The 23,539-nt window shown below is 40.9% G+C and overlaps 1 protein-coding gene across 3 annotated transcripts in view; it reads left to right on the top strand.

Annotated features, from left to right (window-relative positions):
* Positions 1-23,539, top strand: part of clip2 (CAP-GLY domain containing linker protein 2) — a 27,939-nt gene extending 4,400 nt beyond the window's left edge. The window contains exons 3-17 of one of the 3 annotated variants that reach the window (XM_046838579.1): positions 4,116-4,639; positions 13,621-13,745; positions 14,222-14,435; positions 14,595-14,792; positions 15,004-15,107; positions 15,212-15,272; positions 17,846-17,896; positions 18,668-19,546; positions 19,634-19,691; positions 19,840-19,923; positions 20,420-20,576; positions 21,291-21,450; positions 21,923-22,105; positions 22,182-22,244; positions 22,329-23,539. In XM_046838579.1, the coding sequence (XP_046694535.1) occupies positions 4,116-4,639; positions 13,621-13,745; positions 14,222-14,435; positions 14,595-14,792; positions 15,004-15,107; positions 15,212-15,272; positions 17,846-17,896; positions 18,668-19,546; positions 19,634-19,691; positions 19,840-19,923; positions 20,420-20,576; positions 21,291-21,450; positions 21,923-22,105; positions 22,182-22,244; positions 22,329-22,340 (2,873 nt within the window). In that variant the 3' untranslated portion in view covers positions 22,341-23,539. Of the gene's footprint in view, positions 1-4,115; positions 4,640-13,620; positions 13,746-14,221; positions 14,436-14,594; positions 14,793-15,003; positions 15,108-15,211; positions 15,273-15,791; positions 15,894-17,845; positions 17,897-18,667; positions 19,547-19,633; positions 19,692-19,839; positions 19,924-20,419; positions 20,577-21,290; positions 21,451-21,922; positions 22,106-22,181; positions 22,245-22,328 lie in introns of all 3 variants that reach the window. The other 2 variants (XM_046838578.1, XM_046838580.1) reach the window with 2 other exon arrangements.

Below are 23,539 nucleotides of genomic sequence, written 5' to 3'. Positions count from 1 at the left end.
AATTGCAATGCAGTACACCAAACATAACATTAGACAATAGGACAGCGTACAAGCAGGGTTTTTTTTGGTTATTTTGGTTCCTCCTGTCTGTATATTGAGCATTATTACGTTAGAGACACGTTTTTTTTCTAGAAATAGTTTTAAAGAACATTCTGTTTGTCTGCTTTATATATCATCCAATACGTCACTTTGAATGCTAGAAGTAGTTCAGTGGTTAAGATGTTGGACTTTTAACTGAAAATTAGCTAGCACCACCACCTAGGTCTTTGAGCAAGGTCCATTACCCTCTTTTGCATAAATAAGTGTCCCTCTGTATGAAGTTGTGTCCAAATTGAACATAAACCTTGATTTTATCAATAAATACAATACAATAATTTTTTTTTCTCAGCCTAAAAATACCAAGAATCAAGCGCAAGGCTTTGGAGTAAATCCCACAAAACAAAAATGCAAATCAAACTGAGTTCCTCATTGGAGTGCGTGGATATTAGGCTTTATTTGACTTTTGAATAAAAAAAAACCAAGGTAAGACAACTTAAACAACCTCCCCTCCCCATCCACCCAACAGACTGATCCCATTGGTTTATAGGTCCGAATGAAAATGTACTGATGGCGCACCAATGGAGTACAGAGGGTTGAGGGCCTTTCTCAAGGGCCCCAGATTGGCAACTTGAAAATACTCCTTTTAAAACACTTATGTACCATGTTGGTAGAGAGCCGCTGGGTTTATTAGAAGGTCTAAATAAAGTGTTTTTGTTTCACAAGCAGCTTTTAGGGTAAATCAGCAATCCCAAACTCATTTCTGAGATGTCGGCAGATGTTTTTCCAGCAGATGTTACAGATGTTTCATTGACTCAACTCTTCCAGTTAGGCACTTTGTAAATAATAGGAGTCATGCTGCTGAAAGGAAACTGGTTCGGTTCTGCTTTGCAAACACTGTGAGGAATATTCAAGTGTCTAGAGAGGCATGCATGGGGCCTAGGCTGCTTTGAGACCCTTGTGTGTGTGTGTGTGTGTGTGTGTGTGTGTGTTGGGGTATGAGGCTGAGCTGAGGTCATTGTGCCGGCCTGTCCTACTAAATGGTGGGATTCAGGCGCAGGGAGGAGGTGACCGGGGCACAATAGTGCTCTCTTCTCTCCCTTTTGCCTCAAAAGTGTGCGTGTTTGTGTGTCCTCCCCGATTCCCTCGTTACCCTGACAACTTAGCTACTCGGGAAAAAATTTTGTGGGCCTTTAGCTCTTTCTCCGCCCGAACCGTGACTTCCGGAGAGAAATGTGCCCTTAATTTAATAAACAGCAGCTTATTAGGCGATAGAATTTCTTTATGTACATGATGTGCGTTAATAAATGAGAATGTGCATGCACGTGTTTTTGAAGGGTTTTTTACACAACAGCGTTGCCGCAATTTGTTTGATGAAGGCATGCTATAAAAATACATACAGTACATGTTTATCTGTCAGGAATCCACCTGCCACGCCCCCTTCGGCCCCCTTCAGCGTGTCAGGTGCTTTCTCGGCCGCTTTCTCTGAAGCTCCGCTTCAATCGCGCACATATGGTGCTCGTTTATCATCATCACCAGCTTCTATTTAAACTTCCACACTCTCACCGTCCGTTATTGTTGGTATATGTTGGTTCACGGCGGTCGTTGTTATCGCGCATGTGTGTTCCGGTACGTGCCTTCCAACCGGCACTCGCGCACCGCCTCCCGTTCATCGCATAACGTTTAACAACAAAAGGCATATGTGCACTAACTAACAGCAGAGATTCACCAGTATACAATACAACACCTGTAACATCTGTAAGGCTTGATTTTTCCGCCACTTCGCGAGTTCTTCTGCGGCTGCACCGAGATAACCGACGTTAAATGGCAAATTTTTCCCACCCTTGTGCTCGAGATATCAGGGTTCGGCGACATAAAAAAAGTCGACATAACCGATAAAAAAATGCTTAGAAAAAGCGAGAATTTGGCGGTTCCACTTCAAAAACGTCGACTTAATAGGGTTGTTGAGATAACCGAGGGCGAGATAACCGGGTTCCACTGTATTTTATATAGCATTACAGTCTAATATTTTGGCCCAAAAAGGCATCATAATTCCAATGTTTCAGCACAAGTATTACATCATTCCAGTAAACAAATGGAAGTCTCATCCTTACACACTTCCTCCACAGGATAAGAGGAGTCTGATAGCTTTGAGACACATTTCTGGCCTGGAGCTTCAGGATCACTGCAGTTCTGTCTGCATACAGGATGTAAAAATATTCACATAATTTTTTACCATAATAAGTCTTAAAAATGGATTAAAGTTTTGCATGAAAGTGACTAAAAAAGACTGGTTTATCATATCTTATGTCTTTTAGTCTGTCCTGGAATCAGAGCAGCCATTTGGTCTACCATATTTGTTGATGCTTTACAAAAACAGTATACTATAAGTTAAAAAAGCAGATGAAAGCTAGTTTTTTTTTATGGTAATCAAAAGGTTTGTGTGTTTTTTTACCTTTATGGGATTTGAACACATATCTAATCACTACACTCTCATTAGTATTCATCGGCTGGGAAATAATTGATGGGAAATTCGAATGCTACCAGACCACAAGGTTTATTTTACACATCCATGGTTTGGTTTGGAAGTTAATTTTATTCCTTCTTCGTTATATTTGGCTGAAGTTGGTGTTTGATTCGCCCTGCAGCTTTAGGTCACATTTTGCTGAATAAGCGATCGTGGCTTGCTGCTGTGCTCCCCTTTTTTTCTTCTTTTTTTTCTATTGGTGTCTCTTTTGGTTTAGTAGAAGCTTAAAGGTTTGGGTGAGCACAATACCAGCACAATCCGAATAACCGGTCTGCCATGTGATGAGGAGGGAAAGCTGACCGCATTATCATTTCCCACCATTTTATCATGAAACACACTATCTCAGATGCTAGCACAAATTTTGCTTATATCTTGACTCCACGCATGACTGCGTCGGACATATGGGAGCAATTGGCGCAGCTATTCGCCCCCTCCCACCTTCCCTCTTAACTGATCTCTACAAGACCACAAGCTCCAGAACCAGCTGCATGTGTCAAAGGCTGAGGCTGATAATCTGTATATTATAGCAAAATCCCACTGATTCAGGGAAAGCTGCGTAGTGCTGAGCGTGGCACGATATTTGCCGTGACCTGGAGTCGAAGTCATCGTTGAATGAGGTGTGTGTGGTGTGCGGTTGGCTACTGATCCGATGTAAATACTGGAAAGATCTCGTGGGTGAATAAATTACATTGGCACAATAAAGTGGAGTATACACTTATACAGTACATAATTTAGCTATATTTGTAATCATATGATGTTATAATTAATGATGTTTGGAACATAGCGAATGCAAAAAAAAAAAAAAAAAAGAAAAGAAAATGCAGGTTCAAAGAAATGTATCAAACGTATCATAAATACGAGTTAATTAACAACTTAATCGCACATTAATTATTTTATCTTAATACTTCAATTAAAATTAATTAATTAAAATTCATACTTTCAAGTTTTTAAAACCGTAATAATCATGGGCATTGACAAATATTGATGCTTTATGCAAATGTATGTTTATTATTAGTGAAATCAAACTCAACATTGAACATGAAGACAAAATATTCTTGTAAATGTTTTAAAGTAATTTTGGTGTTTTAAATAACGTAAAGCATCAGAACACCGTACGGAACTTTTGCTATGTTTCCACACGGACGGTTTTAATTGCCGGATGTGCGCATCATGGTGGATTTTGGTGCTGATTAGAGAGTTGGTGCATCAGCAAAACAAATGTCTGGTGATTAAAAAAGATTTTTTGGTGGAGTTTTTTTTTTTCACATCAGAGTAAAGAAAGGAGATCGCAAATAAATGTGTTGCATTGAAGGTTTTAATTTTGCCTCTTTTGTATTTATTTATTTATTTATATTTCAATAAAAATGGTCAAACAGAAATGCACACTGCGCTAATCGTGCGTTATGGAAATTAGTGCAGTACAAATGAATTTGCGTTAATGTGTTATTAGCCCTAAAATATATATTTATATTTGCATTTATATTTGCATTAATCATGAATTAATTTATTGATTTGGGTTGATTCATTGATTCATCTAAACATCTCTTTCCAGATGTTTCTCACAAACAGCCCCTGCCGGCCCCGAGCAGCAGTGCATCCGACAAGTCAAGCTCGAAAGCTTCGGAGGTGGGCGACGAAGTGCCGAGCGACTTTGCGTTAGGCGAGCGTGTATGGGTGAACGGCGTGAAGCCGGGCCGCGTGGCTTATCTTGGCGAGACCCAGTTTGCCCCGGGCCAGTGGGCAGGGGTCGTTCTTGATGAACCTGTGGGGAAGAATGACGGCTCAGTGGGCGGTGTGCGATACTTCGAGTGCCTGCCTCTCCAGGGTATCTTCACTCGGCCCTCCAAGCTCACGCGCCAGCCTGCAGCCGAAAGTGGCGATGCCCATTCTGCAGATCCGCTTGCCGGACCAAACTGCCAAACTGCCACCGGAGCCCAGCGTGTAGTCGTACCCCTGCGGGAGGGAATACTAAACAGTGCAACCAAAACAGGCAACGAGTCTGGCTCCAACATGTCTGACAGTGGTTCGGTGAAGAAAGGTGGAGAGAAGGATCTCCGAGTGGGAGACCGCGTTCTGGTGAGTCTGCTTTGGATTATAAACAACTTCTTCTTATTATTTCAGCTTCTCCCATTAGGGGGCGCCACACAGGATCATCCATCTCCATAACCCCCGTCCTCTACATCTGCCTCTTTCAAACCAACTACCTGCATGTCTTCTCTCACCACATCTATAAACCTCCTCCTTGGTCTTCCTCTTTTCCTCCTTCCTGGTGGCTCCATCCTCAGCATTCTCCTACTGATATACCCCATGTCCCTCCTCTGCACATGTCCAAACCATCTCAATCTCGCCTTACTCACCTTGTCTTCAAAACGTCCTACATGCGCTGTCCCTCTAATAAACTCGTTTCTAATCCTGTCCATCGTCGTCACTCCCAACAAAACCTTAACATTTTCAGCTCTGCTACCTCCAGCTCCACCTCCTGTCTTTTACTTAATGCCACTGTTTCTAAACCAAACAACATCTCAGGTCTCACCACAGTCCTATAAACTTTCCCTTTCACTCTTGCAGATACCCTACTATCACAAATCACTCCTGCTATCACTCTTCTCCACCCACTCCACCCTGCCTGCACTCTTTTCTTCACTTCTCTAACACAATCTCCATTACTTTACACTGTTGACCCCAGGTACCTGAACTCCTCCACTTTCTCCAACTCCCTGCAACCCCACCACTCCACTGCCCTCCCTCTCATTCACACACATGTATTCTGTCTTACTTCTACTGACTTTCATTGCTTTGGATTTATAATCAAAGCCTGTAAAAACTAGACAGAGTTTTTGGGTAATACTAGAGGTATCCCAAGCACACTTGCCCTAACCTAATACATATCTATCCAATCACTCCCTTATTTGACTTCATCCAAAGCTTGCCATTGATCCGTTTAATCTCTATATAGACGGAAAGGCTATGTGTCAGCTCCACTCCCTTAAATCATGCAACAGCTTTCCAGCACAACCGCCTTCTTTTGATTGGCTTGAGGTCAGATCTCCTTCCATTTAGCACAGCGCTGGCTAAAAGCTTTTCGTGCAGTCAGTAGCATTAATCAATTGGGATCACGTCGGAGGAACCGTCACCAAGGATCAGCTGTCAATTGGTAGCTCTAACTGACAGCTCCTGTGGTTTTTACCCATCAATAAAGTCATTGTGGAGGATTCATACCCTGGTCAGCACCCACCTGGTGTCTGTTTGGGAGGTCAAATATGCACTACTCACAATCTGGTGTCGGTGGTGAAGGACATGTGGTTATACCGCGGCGATGATGAATTCTCAAATCTGATTGGTCAGAAGAAGTTGATTAACCGATTGCTTCAAGGCAAACCACAGCTCTAGATAAACATGCTAATCTTATACGTCACTGGGACTTGTTCACCAGACGCTCTGTATCATTGCCATGAATTATTTACTAAAAAGTTGTTTTGCTCTATTAATTTGTTGAGACTTATAATTGCTATAACGTAAATGATAGCAGGAGCTAACCTGTTTTCCAGACTCAGCGTTCTAATTTTAAAAAGATTAATCAAGGTCAAGGTTCCTTCCCGTAAGTTTATATATTTCCAGTTGTAAAAATAGGAAGCTAATTTTATGACATAATATATTACATTACATTATTCCACCTAATTCATTTAAATGTTTGGAACGAACCATTTGTCTTTTCATCAGAATTATTTTACATTTGTACGTTCACTGGTCTCACCATTGATGATTTATTTATTTATTTATTTTTTATCTCTATTGCAGCTGAATTGCGTCAGTGTGCTGATCAGTTTTCCTTTTTTTCCCCTGTTTTCACCCGGTCTTCAGGTAGCTGCTAGCTGTTTGAAATTAGACACTGTCCAGGGAAAAAGCTATTCACTCAGCTTCCATCTATGGGTTTCTACAGTCAGAGTACAAAATTTTGCACACCCTTAGGGGATAAAAAGGAATACATTTGACTCATAATGGGCATGTTTTTAGTTACTACAGTCAAATTGTGTGAATTAAGGTACCAGTTTGCTTTGTGAAATGAATTAATAAAAAAATTTGGTGGGTCATTGCAGTCTTTCTGTTTGTGGATAATAAAAAATTAATGTTTGTACCCTCTGTAAAGTACTGTTAAGTTTCTGCCCCTGAGTTTTTGATGTGTTTTCTTTTAGGTGCATGCAAATCTTTTCATGCAAAGTACCACAGAAAATGTTCAGTCTTATGAGGTATACGTTTCTAATATTGTTGTCACCATAGCAACCAAATTCCTGTTAAAACTGCTTTTAGTGATTTTAGTGTGATATTGTGATAATAGTGGAGGGACAGCACATGTAGGACATTTTGGTGACAGAGTGATAGAGGTGAGATTGAGATGGTTTGGACATGTGCAGAGGATGGACATGGGGTATATCAGTAGGAGAATGCTGAGGATGGAGCCACCAGGAAGGAGGAAAAGAGGAAGACCAAGAAGGAGGTTTATAGATGTGGTGAAGGAAGACATGCAGGTAGTTGGTTAGAAAGAGGCAGATGTAGAGGACCGGATTTAGGATTTGTAGAGGCTTTTATAAATAAAATGCAGAAATCAATATTAAATGACTTACAACCATAGTACAACCAAAAACTAAGGCATACATCAAAATAATAGTAATAAAAAATTTATAATAATTATAATAAAACCTGAACATTGCATAAATGTTCTGCAGCTTTTTAGTTTTCTCTTATTCTCTTATATTTTATAATTATAGACCCTTTTATATAAATTCTGAGGGGCCGATCGGGTTTCCATTTCACCATTCATGTTGTATTCTGCATATAAATGTCTGTAAAAGGCAAACATTTGTGTACAGGAAGGTAACTTAAAACGAGATTCCATACACCTTCAATAATTATAAATAAACCTAAACACTGCATTCAAAACGCACTGTACGGTGTTTTAGTTTGAAATGATCCAAAAGTTTGGAAACTTTATAATTTTCTGTGGCCTGAATCTTCTCCTCGCCCCTCGCTCGCCTTCGCTGTCTAGAGCGCTCTTAGGTTTATCAGGTGGTGCGTCAGTAATAATGATCCCCACGGATCAAACTTCAAGTAACTCAAAGAATCGTTTTAGCCTTAGTGTGCAGCATGATCCTGACTACCTTACAAAGTCTCTTAGTTCATATGCTGCATTCGACAAAGAGGCTGTAATTTGTCATTTCTGACTAGAAAACCTTTCGACTCAGGGGTCTCTTCAAACCTGAGTTTAGCAAGTGATGCCAAAACTTAATGGCCACCCACAGAATTAGCAGTAAACCAAGCAGCACATCTTACTTTTTAAGTTATCCTGTAAAAAGCATAAAAGCTTTTTTTTTTGTCCCAATCAATACTCGAACATGTACTTGTAAAGTCTATAGTGATGCTTTTGACTGCACGGATCTGAAATGTATACGTCACTCATTACATTCAACTCAGCTCATTCATAAATAAATGGTGAATTCGAAATTGTATATCTTGTCAGTTTTGGTTGTCACCTCAACCCCAATTGTGCCTCTGAGGCGCCTCTATCTGTTGTTTGTCAAAGCCCAATGGGATTTTGTTGGTAAGATCTCAGAATGAGAACCCCGAATGGTTTGTAAAGCACATGCATGATATGATGCTAGATTTTACAAGGCGGCAGTAAAATGCGGTACGTTTCAGTAAATGGCGTAAGAGGACCTGAACTCCTACAAACGCTGTAGAAGGTTTGCAGCTGCTATTTAGCTGAGGTTTTGTCATGCAAAACGAAGAAGCCGCTCATTTCGTGTAGCTCGTGTGAGGAACAGGAAGGTGGATTATGCGACTGCCAAGTGGAGGCTCATGCAGATGTTTTGCCTGAGAGCGAATCCAGAAGCTGACTCTCACTGACTCATTCTTGCCTTGATTTGTAAGTCTCTTCTTGCATGATAATCACCTGCTGGAATGGAATGTTCAAGTGAACAGTGACAGAGGACAGAGGAAGACAAAAAGCACCGTCAAATATTACAGATGCTCCCAAGATAAGATTCAGATCGAGAGCTATGGGTACGTGGAATGAAAATCAAAGCTAGTCTTTAAAAAATGCTATGGTTTGTCCTGATGACAAAATACTTCTGCATTATGTCGATATGTTGAAGATATGAAAGGAATAATATGTGACATTATATATTTATGGGAAAATAATAACTGACAATAAGCACAGTTACAGTTACCCCCTGGAAGTTGGGTTATTTTTTATAGCAGCAGAAGAGCTGCTTTATTTCTTTCATACCAAAATGCCCATGCTAACGAACATCAAATGTATTAATAAACGTTACAGCTTCACCTGTAACACCTGTTACAAAGCATTGATATTGAAGGCTCCTTCTCAAAACTGCTAAATAAACATCTCATGAATGTGACCAATCAGACTCAGGAATTGAATACTGCTTTGGTATAAAATGGAATAATGTGTTTCAGTTCACAAACAATGCCAATTTTTTTATAGGTTCTTCTAGAAGGTTCTAAAAACCTCCTAAACCTGGATGTGCTCCCCACCAGATTTGGAAAAAAGAAACAAATTTGAAGATAATACTTCACCTCCACCTGCATTACCAACACCTTCAGAAGGATTCCGAACCCAGAAATGGAAAAACACTTTGCTCTCCAGTTTGTGTCCAACTTTGTTACATTACTGCCACATGTGCAATGAGGCCGTCTCATCTGCTTCCTGTCTCGTCGAAAAAAATGAGAGACAGGAACTCACAGCTGCAGAGCTTGAGTTCCTTTCCATTGAGATTCACCAGATACTAAGGAAAAGTGTTAAGGCTGTCAGCAAAAATGATGACCTTTAATGACAACGCAAAGCATTGTAAAGTTCTAAATCGAGCCGTAGCTTAAAAAATTCAGGTATAGCAGCTTGTATTTTACGTTAAAGGAATACTCGATATACAGTAATCCCCCATTTATCACGGTGGTTACGTTCCAAAACCGCCCGGGATAAACAGACACCACACCAAAAATGCTATTTTATGCATACAGTGCTGTACTGTATTAACATTTTACTTCATTTTATAATTGATAATTATATTTTTATTAATAAATTCCATTATTTCAACACAAAAACTAAGTTTTTTTGGTCTATCGTGCTGTCCGAGAGACCGGGAAAATCAGCCAAACAAATTAGTTATGTGGCACAATTCCGCGAGAAACCGGGGGCCCGAGATTAAAACGGGGTATTACTGTAATTGAAAAACAGTGACATAATGTTTACTTGGACCTGAGGTCTTTCGCTGGAATATTATTTTCTACATTTGAGTCTGAAATTTAGTAGGTATTGCCAAAGTTTTGTGGACACCTGATCATTTCACTTATATATGGGATTTCCTTGAAACAGGTGAGAGGTGAGAGGTTTGTACAGGCATAACTTTATGGCCACCTGCCTAATATTGTTTTGGTCCCCCTTTTGCTGCCAAAATCCGTCCAGCACCAACAGCATGAACTACTTTAGCAGTTTGAGCTACGGTAACTCGTCTGTTGAAACAGACCACACGTGCATCAATGAGCCATGGCCAGCAATGATCCTGTTGCCGGTTCACCACTGTTCCTTCCTTTGACCACTTTTGATAGACACTGACCACTGCAGACCGGGAGCAGCACTTGTGGTGCTCTGACCCAGTTGTCTAGACATCACAATTTTGCCCTCGCTCAAATCCTTTTATGATTTCTCTTCACTGAAACTAAGATGCCCAAAACTGTTTCAGCATCACTGTGCATCTGTAGACAATGCAAGCTCCATGATGAGATAGTTTGCCTCGACTGGACTGGAAGAACTTAAACACTCTACCACAGAACCTACCTCTACTTTGCCGCTTGATGCGCACTTGTCTGCATATTTTAGGACAAAGAAATGTCGTACTAGAGAACGTTCTGCAATGTTCTCACGTATTTATTGACTTGTAGTGTAGATTCAGTTCTTAGTGTAGCTGCTGGTAATTGAAAAATCTTTCGTGAAAAAACAAAATCTAACCTCAAAATCATTGCCACAATTAGCAATTCTGGCCATGCAAGTAAAAAAAAATGCTGACATTGCTCCTCTATCGCATCCAGTGTGAGGGTTAGTGTTGAGATCCACACAAAAGCTCTACTGTCTGAGGTTTTGCCGGAGGTACCGACCCTGAAAGCTGTACAACACTGGCCCATGTTTTGCTCAGTCAAAAACGGACAAGGTGGCTTTGTTTCCTTGGTTAAGCTGTGGCACTGATCCACGAAGCAACATTATCTATTGACCTGCTGGAATTTGTCGGGTCAGTGAGGTTTGTTTAGGAATAACAGGAAATGATCTACTGGCTGGCTTTATGGTACATCCCTGGAATCAGCCATTCAGCGTTTAATCAGAGATCTGCCACAAGGCTCTGATTTAGGTTCATTGTTCGTTTTTTTACAAATATTGATGAATGTATCTATTTCAATTTTGGTTATTTACTCTCTGCCTTCGAATTTTCTTCAAATCTGTGTTCTTTACTCACATAACGATCGATTTACCTCAGAAGTGGGAAGTCAGGGCTCTTCATTACATCAGTGTTTTATCACAATACATTCAAGCTACCAAAGGTGGGAAGGATCTGTCTATAGTTAGCAACAAGCTGGACAGTTAACTGTGATGATCATGTTTAGTTTTATTGTAAAAAAAAGAAGAAAAAAACAGACATGTATAGTTACTATTAGATTTACCAAGCAAATAGGTTTGTATGTTGATTCCTTGTTTAGCGCTGAGTCTGTGAGCAGTTATTTTGATTTGAGATCACTTGAAATTGAAGGATTGAAGAGACTCTTTAAATTTTCCTGGTAAAAATTGTTCGTTGTTGATGCTTGTTGCATTTGGAGTCGAGAGACTTTTTTGGTCCGAAGGCTGTAGTTACCATATAGGGCCGCATTAATTGTGCTACAATAATCCCTATTTCCGAATGCACTGAAACCACTTTTAATCTACCCTTGTAGGCATGTTGGGTTGCAACCTCTCTGCTGTCACCCCTAGCTTGTTCGTAACTCATAAACAGCTATCAAACGTGGCATTGCTGACCAGATATTAATGTATATTGAAATTATATCAATTTTGGCTAGTTTTGCCATAATAGCATGATTTGCAGTGCAATCAATTTTACAGAGGTACTGTTTCAAAGAGAAGAAAATCAGTTATGGGATTTGATGTTAAAATGGATATTCAGGTATATATGAGGAGTTTTCATGGCATATCTTTACAAACCAGGCCTGATTAATTGTACATTAATTGTACATTCTACCCTAAAAACTAGAAGGTTGTGCCTCGTTGCTGATGCTCAGTAGTTTGCAAGTTTCAGTGGGAGAGGTCACGGCAACTCTCGGCTCGCTCCTTGTTACCTCAACATCCGCTGACGCTTGCTTCTCCAGGCTACATTCCTAGGTTTGATGTGATGCATAATTTAGAAGTGTAACCATTCATGCGATCTGCATGGAACCAGAGCTGCTGTCAAACTGCTTCAAGGTGGTCTATGTCTTTGGGGTTGTGTGAGAGTACATACAGTAGATAGGACTTTTTTCTAGAGTGTGACACATTTTTGCTCACGGTCCTTGGATGCATGTAGGGCAGATCGGTTTCGTGGCCAATTAGTGCTCAGAGCGAGCGTAATTTCGACTTGATGACGGCCTGAATCCTTTTCCTGAGATTGACACGTGCTGGTGCTCTTTTCAGGGTGGACTGATGTTAGTCTTCCTATGCATCATTACACGTATTGAATTTTGATCTGATTTTCTTTTAGTGTGCTTGTAAGACATGCTACACTATATATTGCACACAAAATATTTCCTGACTCATATATAATGCGGTCAATTAATTTTAAACCAGACCAGATTTTTATGCATCTTCTTGGATGCTTCAGTAAAAACACAATCTGTAAAAAACAAGGGCCACAAGGCACAATGTTAAATCCAATTTTGTTTTGAAATATTTTATGCAATGAGTAAAAAAGAAAAGAAGTATTTTGTTGATATAAAATATAGTGCCTTTCAAATTTTGGAAACATCTAGTCTTTTATGATTTTTTAAACACATGCATGTTCCTTTTATTTCTATGCAACAAACTAGGTAAAAGGCAAAAACACACAAGAATTGGACAGTGAATGACTGAAAGAAAGTTTTGTGGACAGAATTACTGGCATCAACAGAAGACCTTGTGAAAGAAGAGACGTTAGCAGACTGCCTCACCCTCACAGTTAAACAGGGAGGTGGAAGTTTAATGGCTAGGGGTTGTTTTGGAGCAGGGACCCTTATGGGAACCAATACAAAAAGACATTGAGCCCAAGTGTATGTTGAAGCTCTGTAAGAGTTATTTAGAGAGTAAACAGTGTTATCTATCATAAAATGGTCTGCCCAGTCACCACACCTAAATCCGACTGAACCTCTCTGTTATGAACTGGATTGCATGGCCAGAAAAAAATCTCCTACTTGTGACGAACATTTTTGGCTTTTTACCAGATACATGGATTTATTTTAAAGAAACCAAAGTTTAACATCTGTACATTTATATATTTAAGTAGTCAATGTTAAATTACAGAGTTTGTTGCATAGTAAATAGTAAAAGTGCCTCAAGGCTTTATGTTAAGTCCTGCACTGATTATAAATATATTAATTTGCTCCTTTATTCAATATTTACAGCAGAATCGGGTTTATAGTCAGTAAATAGTACCTCAGTCCTGTCCCTATTTGAAGTATTCATTGTTTAATATTGAATGTAGTCCAGGAGAAATTTATTTTAAGAAATCTTTTAAATAATCATGATTTAAGGCCATAACTTTTTTCATGACTAATTAATAAAAGTTTTTTGTTGTTTTTTTATTTAGAATTTCAAAGCATTTTTTCATCCTTTATATACAGTAGTACCAGACAAAAGGCCATGTTGAAATTGCACCATCCTTCGCTAATATAAGTGATATGCCGATAGAATAATAGCATAAAAACTCTTGCCGTCCTTGATGATTATACGATCACACCACCCCCTGACTTGCCATGCTCCTTTATTCCCTGCTCAGGTGGGCGGCACAAAGACCGGTGTGGTGCGGTACGTCGGCGAGACAGACTTTGCCAAGGGCGAGTGGTGTGGCGTGGAGCTGGACGAGCCACTCGGGAAGAACGATGGAGCCGTGGCCGGGACCAGGTCTGGTGCAATGTCTGACCACATAATAATACCCATTAAATTACATTTTACACACTTGAGTATTTGTGTTTTTAAATCTTATTGGAACAGAATTTTTTGTTTTTTGTCAAAATATTAGTGATTAACCTGTAATTCGCACAGCAATGCATTAATAGGAAATTATGGTATGTAATAACGTCTTGATAACGTGTATTTTGGACTTTCTTATTATTACTCATCTGCATTAATGATGCAGTTTGTTCTTGGAGTTGAGCTACAATAAATATTGTTCCAAGTTTCTTTGTGCTCTGTCTACTATAATTCAATTTCCTTAGAAAAAGTGTCACACCAACCTGTTGGGATAGAAAATTTATCCGACTTAAGAGTGCTGTGGTATAAAGACTAATTGCCCTATATCAAGACCACTGTTCCATTTGCTTATAAGCTGGTAGAACCTTTGACCTACTTTTTCATCTTCTCTTTCCCCCTCTGTTCAGGTATTTTCAGTGCCCACCAAAATTTGGCCTGTTTGCCCCTATTCACAAGGTGATCCGCATCGGCTTTCCATCCACAAGTCCTGCCAAGGCCAAGAAGAGCAAGCGTGTGGCAATGGGAGTATCTTCGCTGGCTCACAGCCCCAGCAGCTCATCCATCAGCTCCGTCAGCTCCGTGGCCTCCAGCGTCGGCGGCAGGCCCAGCCGCACCGGCCTGGTGAGTTTGTTGTATGGGTTTAAAATGAAGTAACCTTTCAGCTTTAATCCTTATAAAGATGGCAGTTTGCAGCAAGGCATTAATCTTGTGAAGAATTCAAAATCACCTTGGTCTTGGTCACGTGAGACACATCATGCCATTTTTTTTTCCAACACGCAGTTGACCGAGACTTCGTCCCGTTATGCGCGCAAGATCTCAGGCACCACTGCACTGCAGGAGGCGCTCAAAGAAAAGCAGCAGCACATCGAGCAGCTTCTGGCCGAGCGCGACCTGGAACGAGCCGAAGTGGCCAAGGCCACCAGCCACATCTGCGAGGTGGAGAAAGAACTCAACACACTCAAAGCCCAGCACCTGCAGGTTCGTCTCTCAGAGTGTGTGTGTTGCTTATTGATGCAAGAAAAGTAACCTCAATGTCAGTTACAAAGTGCGACTCCTTGGAGACTCCTTCCATGAAGGAGAATTTTGAGGCCCAACAATTTTTTTTTCTAACATATATTTGAAATTCTGTGATTAAAACAGTATATACATTTCCAATCCGCTACACTTATCCAATCTCCACTTTCTGCAGTATGCAACAGAGACAGAGAGCAACCTGCAGCAAGTGCGCACTCTATTGGCCAATGCACAGAGAGACAAAATGGAACTGACCAATCAGCTTGAAGAAGAGAAAAGGTACCTCCTCCAAGCGATCAATCATACTCCCACTCACGTTCGAGGATTTTACTTTCCAAAAGAGATGTTTTTCTGACTCCTAGTGGTTGTTCTGTGCATAACAGGAAAGTGGAGGACCTTCAGTTCAGGGTGGAGGAGGAATCCATCACTAAAGGGGATCTCGAGGTATTTCACTGCACAAGTAGTAAAGAAAAATGTCTAAATCAGGCACTACACGCATATCGATGCATTCACTATGGAAACAGTACACTTTACTAACACATACTAAATCTACTAATATAGCGTAAAGGAAGAAACCCCAAACAGAACTTCTTCCATTTCAGAAATCTGCATTTGCTTAGTGAAAATTAACAGATAGAATGTCCCTAAAATGAGTTTATCGTGTTTTATGCACGAATCCAACATTTTTTACGGGCGCGAATACTCACGCAAGCCACTCGATATCTGCTCTCTATATCCTCCTGCTGTCCTTTTATCTCATTCCCTCTCTTTAATCTACTCATTAAAGACTTCTTCACATGAAGTTACAATTCTTTTCTTGTACTTTGTGTCCTGTTTGTGTGTTTCTCCTATCTCTTTTTCTGCTCTCTCTTTTTCTCTCTCTCTCTCTCTCTCTCTCTCTCTTTTCTCCCTTCTCTCGTTCCTTTTTTTTCCTTTTCTTTTCTTTCTTTTATCTCTCCATAGACTCAGACCAAACTGGAGCATGCCCGTATTCGGCAGCTCGAGCGGAATTTGCGTTTGGAAAAGTCCAAAGCAGAGAGGCTTCAGAAAGAGTTAGAGGAAAAGGTGGTAAACGTGCAGCGAGAGTAGACGTCGCACCTGCTTGTAGCCATCTTTACCCCTCTCTTTCTTTTATGCCCCATTTATGCTTTTGGTTCTGCCTTACTGCAATGCACCAGCCTTGCCTGAGCACATCCAAGCATCAAGGTCTCCATCAGTCACCCGCAGCTACAACCTTTCATCCGTATGGTAGAATCATCAGCTATCCTGACCTGGTCCAGCACCCAAATATAATCAGAAGGTTGTTCCATTGGGGTGGACAAATCAGCTAATGAGATTGATTAGCTAGCACATCAGGAAAATAAAGGTTGAAATATATTTGCTTGATGGAACGCCAACTTACAAATTGCTGACTAAGATACGGAGAGATATTTATCTAGTGCATTGATACGAATGAATAAATATATAAATAATGGGCTGCTGATTTGTCCATTCCTGTCTATGTTGCTATTCTTACACCAGTTCCTATACATATGTATATATCACTTTCTCTTTGTCCCACTGCAATAACCATAATTGCATTATTAGCTTTACAGTAATAGGGACATTCATGTTGGAGACCTTTTGACGCTTTTATGTCCATGTCCAGTGCAATTTCTCCTCCGAATTTCAGGTTCTTCCAAAAGTGGCTTTTAATTCTCCGTATATTTTCATTCTTTCTGTCTCAGCAGGGTACGGAGCGTCTTCGAAGCATTATCCAATTAATCATCAGAATGGCCTTCGACCCGATTAACGCTAGATAAAGAATAGGTCGTGAATTTCAAGGTTTCTCGAATGGTTTTTACAGAATAAATCTTCTCTTATAGGAAAACCAGGAAACACTTAAAGGGTTCACCCAGAAGGACAAACCAATAAAACCGTTCTACAGGGTATTAAGGTGGAATCTCTGAATTGGTTCCTCAGAGGAGGACTATTTGGAGATGATTCTAGGAAAAAAGCACATGAAAATTTCTTAGAGAATAGATTTTCTGTGGGGTATTTACACGGGTGGTAAGAGTGGGTGGAGTTGAGCCTCAGGTGAGCGTTTAGAGGGACAATGCAAAAAAAAAAAAAAAACAATGGACGATGGACAATTTTTACACTGAAGCACCTTTTACTGTCAAAGTATATATTGAACTCTCTGATATTAACCACCTCATCACCTCACAATATTTTGACTCCTGCCCTTGTTTTGATTTGTTTTGACTAGAAAACTACCTTTAACATTGATTGTCATAAATTGAGATTTTTAAGTCTCATGGGGACACATTCGTATTTGTCTACTCTAGAGACATTTTAAAAGACACTTTAGAGATCAGATTATGCAAAAAAAAATCTGCCTTCACCAAACAGCTTTCATTACATGTATGTAATTGAAATGCTGACATGGCATTTTTAGGTATATACGTATATACAAATTCGAGGAAAAACAGTACCTCTGTGGAGGGGGCATTTATTTATTGTTGATGCCATAGTTTGACTCCACTTGCAAATTGAGGTATTTTATTTGACTGGTCAAGTCCAGTATGACCCCAAGTCTCATTGAATACGTACTTGAATAGAAAATTGTATAAAATGGTCATCAGACACACCAGATTTCATCTCGGATGATTTTGGAGCAGTCGATAATCATTAAAAACACCAAATGTCGAAAGATCTGTCAGAAGGTCGGGGTTCATCGCTCCAGCGCAGTTCAAAAAAAGAGCTTTGAAGAAGAATCAATGCCAAGTTGTTTTGGTTGCTTGTGGTGACCAAACTTCTTATTAAGACATTTTTTTCTAGTAATGTCACCCATTTGTATAAAATCATATAGTCATACATCTAATGCAATGCTTCTTTGGCCACAATTACATTTTCTTTGAAGTGCGATGGGACACTTTTCCCAATTTAATTGAAATCATGTCGTGGCCGTATAACCGGGGCAGTGCCACATGCACTGACTCAAATTTCCAATTCAAGCTTTTGCTATTTATTAACAGGGAAGAAGGCGACATCAGGCAACACCCATGAGGTTGGATAAGAGTATCAAGGTGAAAAAAAAACCCGGTAATCCTGTGTGTCGCCTAAACTTTCTAAACATCTTCCTAAATCAGTCAACACTAAGCAGAGTGGTGTGATCTTTCTCTCTTTCTTTTCTTCATCGTTTCTCGTTTGGGATTTGCATCTCCGAATGTTTTCTGATGCTGTCTGATGCCAGCATATGTCTTCAGCGATTTCCTGAGAAATGCAAGAGAAAGAACCTCTGCCACCACTAACACTAGGTCTTCTTTTTCAATCCCAGTTTGACTGGGATTCAAACTAATTCTTTTTTTACAGCTCGTTAGATGCGTGTATGTGCGTGTGTGTGCGTCTTGAATGCATCATCTCACATTTGCTTGGCCGCTTCTAGGAACACAGTGCTAAGTATGGCTTGCTTGGGTTTGTCTCCTTTCCCCTTCCTCGTAGTTTGCCTTTTCTATGTTCTTCGACATGATGCTTGTAAGTCAGACTTGGCTGAAAAATGTCAGCGGTTGATCGAGCACGCGTGAAACGACGCTGACCATGCATTAGAGAATGCTGAAAGTTCTGTTTTTTTGGGGGTGACCTGGCAGAACATTTTCCAAAAAATTAGCTTATATAAACAATGAGTTATGATTCTGTTGGTTTGTCTTCAACCCGAAATTTACATTTCCGTAAATATTGTGGGTTTGGACAGATTGAAATGTTCTGCTCTTGGTTTTAACCCACAAGAAGCAGGAACTTGAGACTTGACCACATTCTGAAGAGGAACTCGGTTTAAAAACCTCTTCTTTATTCACCAGCAAACCACGGTTGAGGAGAAGAGCCGCGTGATGCAACTGGAGGAGGAATTAACCCTGTGCAAAGCCGAAGTGGGCGAACTCCAGTCACGCCTGCAGATGGCATCGTCCTCCGTAGTGGAAGGTGGAGATGTGATTGCAAGCTCCGAGGCTCTCGTTCTCCGAGAACGCCTCGAAACTGCACGCCGCGAAGAGAGCAACCAGCTACGTGAACGCTACGAGGCCATGCTGAGCAGCAGCCGCCAAGAAACCGAACGTCTCAAGGCCACCACAGAACGGCAGGGCTCAGAGATCGCCAAACTGCGCCAACGGCTCCAGCAGGCCACACGTGAGAACATGGAGATGATGGATAGCTGGAAAGCCAAGCTGGACACCCTGGTTGGAGACCACCAACGTGCCCTGGAGGAGCTCAAATCCTCAATGATCAACGATTCCAAAGCTTCTGAGACCGGCGGAGGAGGCGGAGACGGTCCCACGCTTGAAATGAGGGCCACCGTAGAGAGCTTGAGGATGGAGCAGCAGCTGGAGGTGGAGAATCTCAAGGCCAAACACGAGATCGAAGTGGCCGTGTTGGCCAAGGAACGAGAGGAGCTTCGGGTCAAGGTCCAAGAACTACAAGATAAGCTAGAGGAGAGCGAGGAGAACGCCAGGAGCAACCTGGAGTTCAACGAGTCTACCGAGAAGCTTCAGGAGGCCGAACTAAAGGTCATGAGTTTGAGGGAGCGGCTTGAGTTGGCCGAGAAGAAGATGGCCGACTACGAGGCTCTGCAGAGCGCCGAAGCACAAAGCAAAGCCGAGATCCGAGATCTGCAGGAGAAGCTGAGGGTTAGCGAGAACCGGCTGCAGTCTGTCGAGGCTGATCACATCAGCCAGGACGTCAACGTGAGTTATTAGATTGTAAATTGGGAGTTTATTGTGTTTGGCGCGTTTCTGTAAATTTGTGTGCAATGTCTGCTTTTTTTTTCTCAGATGATAGAAAATAATGACAACTCTGAAGAGAAGATTAAGTTAAAGCAAAATATGGAAGGTCTGTAAATCAAATCCTTTTTGTTGAATTGTTCTATGTCGCACAACAGCACTGAGTGATCAAGACTAAGTGCCCTATTTATTATTTTTAAATAAGCAGCGTTTATTTTTAGGGCCATTTAAACGGTTATGCCTTTGCATTTACACAGAAACCTTGGAGAAACTGGCAAAAAGAGAAAAAGAGGTTTCCACTCTTACTACACAAGTCGATGACCTCAAAACACAGATAACAGGTAATGAATTGATTCTCCACATTTGCCACAGTAAAAAATTCATGGCTAATCCGACCGTCTCCAGACCCCAGACCCCCATCCCCCCGTCCTATACATCTGCCTCAAATCAACTACCTGCATGTCTTCCCTCACCACATCCATAAACCTCCTGCTTGGCCTTCCTCTTTTCCTCCTTCCTGGTGGCTCCATCCTCAGCATTCTGCTACCGATATACCCCATGTCCCTCCTCTGCACATGTCCAAACCATCTCAATCTCGCCTCCCTCACTTTGTCTCCAAAACGTCCAACCCAAGCAAATGTTCTTCCTTCAGCAGGTCAGCTGGTTCTGTACTTAGTTTGTCCATTTAGCATCAAGTTCTCTAATTTAATGGAGCTGTAAAATTTTAATGGTTAACCAGAGTTTTAGCAATCGATGTTTATTTGATAAAAATAAAGAAAATTCCAGTATCAACCTTCAAACAACTAAAGTATTATTCTCAAAACGATTTGCTCACAGCCTTAGAGACTAAAGTCCGCATAGGGGAGAGAAAAGCGGACGGCCTCTTCAGAGACAAGACGCGTCTGGAGGCAGAGCTGGAGGCTCTCACCAAGAAATCCCACGATGCATCGGGCCAGCTGGTGATCATTAGTCAGGAACTTTTGAAGAAAGAGAGGTAAGGAATGTTAGCAAGGTTTATAAAAGAGGTATTAGAGCCTGATGATTTCAACTCTTTAGCCATCTGGAGGCTGATTTAAGTGATTTATTATGTACGATCTTGTATTTATGAAGCGCCTACGCAGTGTCTCTTTCGTTTCGTCTCTCACACATACACCTGTATCCTCGCTCAATAGCTGTTCAGCCTTCTCGCTTCATCATCTTCACAGAAATCTGCTGGCAGTCACTCATTATTACAGAGTCACGAATTGTTCTCATTTCACCATTTAATCCACTTAAGAACCATTTGGGTTAATGAGGACAATCCGTCTAATTAAACCCCCCCCTGTTTAAGTGTTATTCAGCCTTTCGGATCGATGCCATATCCTGACTCAGAATGCCACCTGTCCTTTTAGGGGTTATTTACATTTGAAAAAGTGGCTTAGGAAAGACATATAGACATATAAGTGAACAAAGATCAATAAGTACAAACGAATACAAGGTGAATAATCGAGTTATGCAATATAGAAAGCCTCAGTCTTCATTGCAGCTGCACAGTCTCCGTTTATTGTCGATTAGGTAGGTGGCTTTTCTCGGTTCATATCGTATCATATGCATTTTTATGGTGGCTTTTGATCACCATCAGTCTTGATGGTACATGGTTTACCTCAGAACCTTTTCTATAAAAGTATTTTACAGATTTCGTATTTTTTTACACGATTTTTCACGTCAGGAGTCTGAACGAGCTGCGCGTCTTGCTGCTGGACTCGCCACGTCACTCACCAGGCATAGACCGCGAAATGAGCCGCGAGTTGCACAAGACCGAGTGGAAGATGAAGGAACAGAAGCTGCAAGATGACATCAAGAGCCTCAGGGAGAAACTTCTGCTTCTGGTGAGCCTCCTAATGGGCAGCTCAAAGACTCAAAGACTTGGGCTTTATGTTCTGGTTTACTTCTGTTTTCTGTTTGGCCTTGTTGCTCCAAAGAACCCTTGATTGGTGTTTAGTAGGGTTGAGGTGAGCGCTCTGTAGTAGGCCAATTAAGATTTTCCTCTCCAACCCATGTACACCATGGTTATTGTCATGCTGGAACAGGTTTTGGGTCTCCTGGTTCGAGTGAAGGGAAAATATAATGCTACAGCATCCAAAGACATCCTGTAAAATTGTGTGCCTGTAGTTTAAATAAAGGAAATATTCTTTGCATCCTGGACATTTTTGTGCCCTCAAGTTTGGGGAAGAGCCACATATGCCTGGAAAAGTCAGGTGTCCCAATACTTTTGTAGTTATAGTGTATATTTAACATGTTTTTGTCAGTATTTGTCAGTATCAAACCCTTTACTCTGTTTTTTGTTTCGCCTGATCTCAGGGGCGTGAGAGGGCATCACCTGAGCACCGTCGCTTCTCCATGATGGAGGCGTCAGGGACGGACGTAGAGGTGGCACGCCTACGCCAACGACTCCTGAGCACCGAGGAGGCCTTGAGAAACGCGCTGGAACACAACCAAGAGGTGGATCAGCTGGTGCAGGCCATGCGCATGCGACCTGATAAGGTAATGCTAAAACAAAATGCTGTTCATTTACCTCAGTGTCCTAAAAGGAAGGTTCTGAAAGTATGTTTTTGAACAGGTATACAGCAGGCCAAATTCGGCAAACGGGATCCATCAACAAGACGCTACCTTCACGGAAGAGGTTCACGCTAACACCTAATAAATATTATACACGTGAAATCATTACTAATTCCAGAAATATAATCTTTTGTTTTCTGTTATTTAGGGACAGCACTGATGATGGGGGTCTTCAAGCATTTAGGGAAAAATAATGGAGGTACGCTGCAAAAAAAAAAAAAAAAAAAATACCTTGAGACACCTCAGCTCGGGACCGAACCCTCATCGAAGAGCTTCGCATTCTTTTCACAAGTTATCACCAAGCCGACGAACAAACTGAAATCACTTAGCGAATGTGTATGTAAAAACAGTGAGATACTATTTAAAAAAGAAAAAAAAAAAGAAAAAGCAAACACAACCAAACAAAGAAATGATCTTTGAAGCGGTACGTTGCGGTTTTAGACTCGGACCACTGATCCACCTTGTACGCTACCTCCAGTATGGACAATTAATCCAAGGGAAGTGAAAAAAGCGGCGCCTGAGCACCTGAAACCTCCATGAAGCTAAGTAGTCCGATTGGCCACGAGGTGGTTTGGTAAACCTTTTGGTCTTGATTTATACTTTAATTTATTTGCATTTTACGCTGTCAGATTTGAGACGGAAGGCGTCTCTCGAATTCTTTTCTTTTCTTTTTTTTGCCTTGAAAGACTTGCTATTCTCCCTAAGCCTCTGTAGTGAATGTCTAAGTAAAGAAGACGGGATCGTTCCACTTCGCACTTGTTTTTGTTTTCTTTTTCCTTGCGTACTGTACAAATGCCACAGTGTTCAGCCACCTACCAGTATCCATCCTCCTGTAATCCATTAAAATAGCACACGATTTTTTTTAGGAATTCCAGTGTTTCAAACGAAGACTTTCACCACTGTATTCCTGTAAAAGACTTAACGGCCAGACATATTATTAAGCCTAGTACTGTGTTTATGCTGTATATTTATGTGTCACGATACAGTTTTCACTGTAACCAGCTAGGTCGAAGTAAAATTAGGCTTTGAACGTACGCCATTTATCACACATCTCCGTTTTTCTACAAGCGATCACATTATAACCTAAATGTCAGCAGGGTCGAATTTGAGAAACACAACCCACCCGTTTAGCTCAATTACGGATTCGATCTTTCTATCAGTGCGAACAGGGATTTCATATTGGCAGGAACGGATTAAACAAATAAAACGATAGGGCTGGCCCCAAGTTTTGCAAAAACGAAGCTTCAAGTCGTTGGACTCTGATGTTCTTTTATGCTTTCACAAAAAAAAAAAAGATTTTTCTCCCTTGGCTCTAGCTGTAATCATCTTGATTCAATCATTAAAAAGAAATAAAACTTA

The sequence above is a fragment of the Silurus meridionalis genome, chromosome 25 (genome assembly GCF_014805685.1).
Source record: "Silurus meridionalis isolate SWU-2019-XX chromosome 25, ASM1480568v1, whole genome shotgun sequence".
NCBI lineage: Eukaryota > Metazoa > Chordata > Actinopteri > Siluriformes > Siluridae > Silurus > Silurus meridionalis.
The sequence above is the reverse complement of the archived record's forward strand: the minus strand, read 5'-3'. Positions and strand labels throughout refer to the sequence as shown.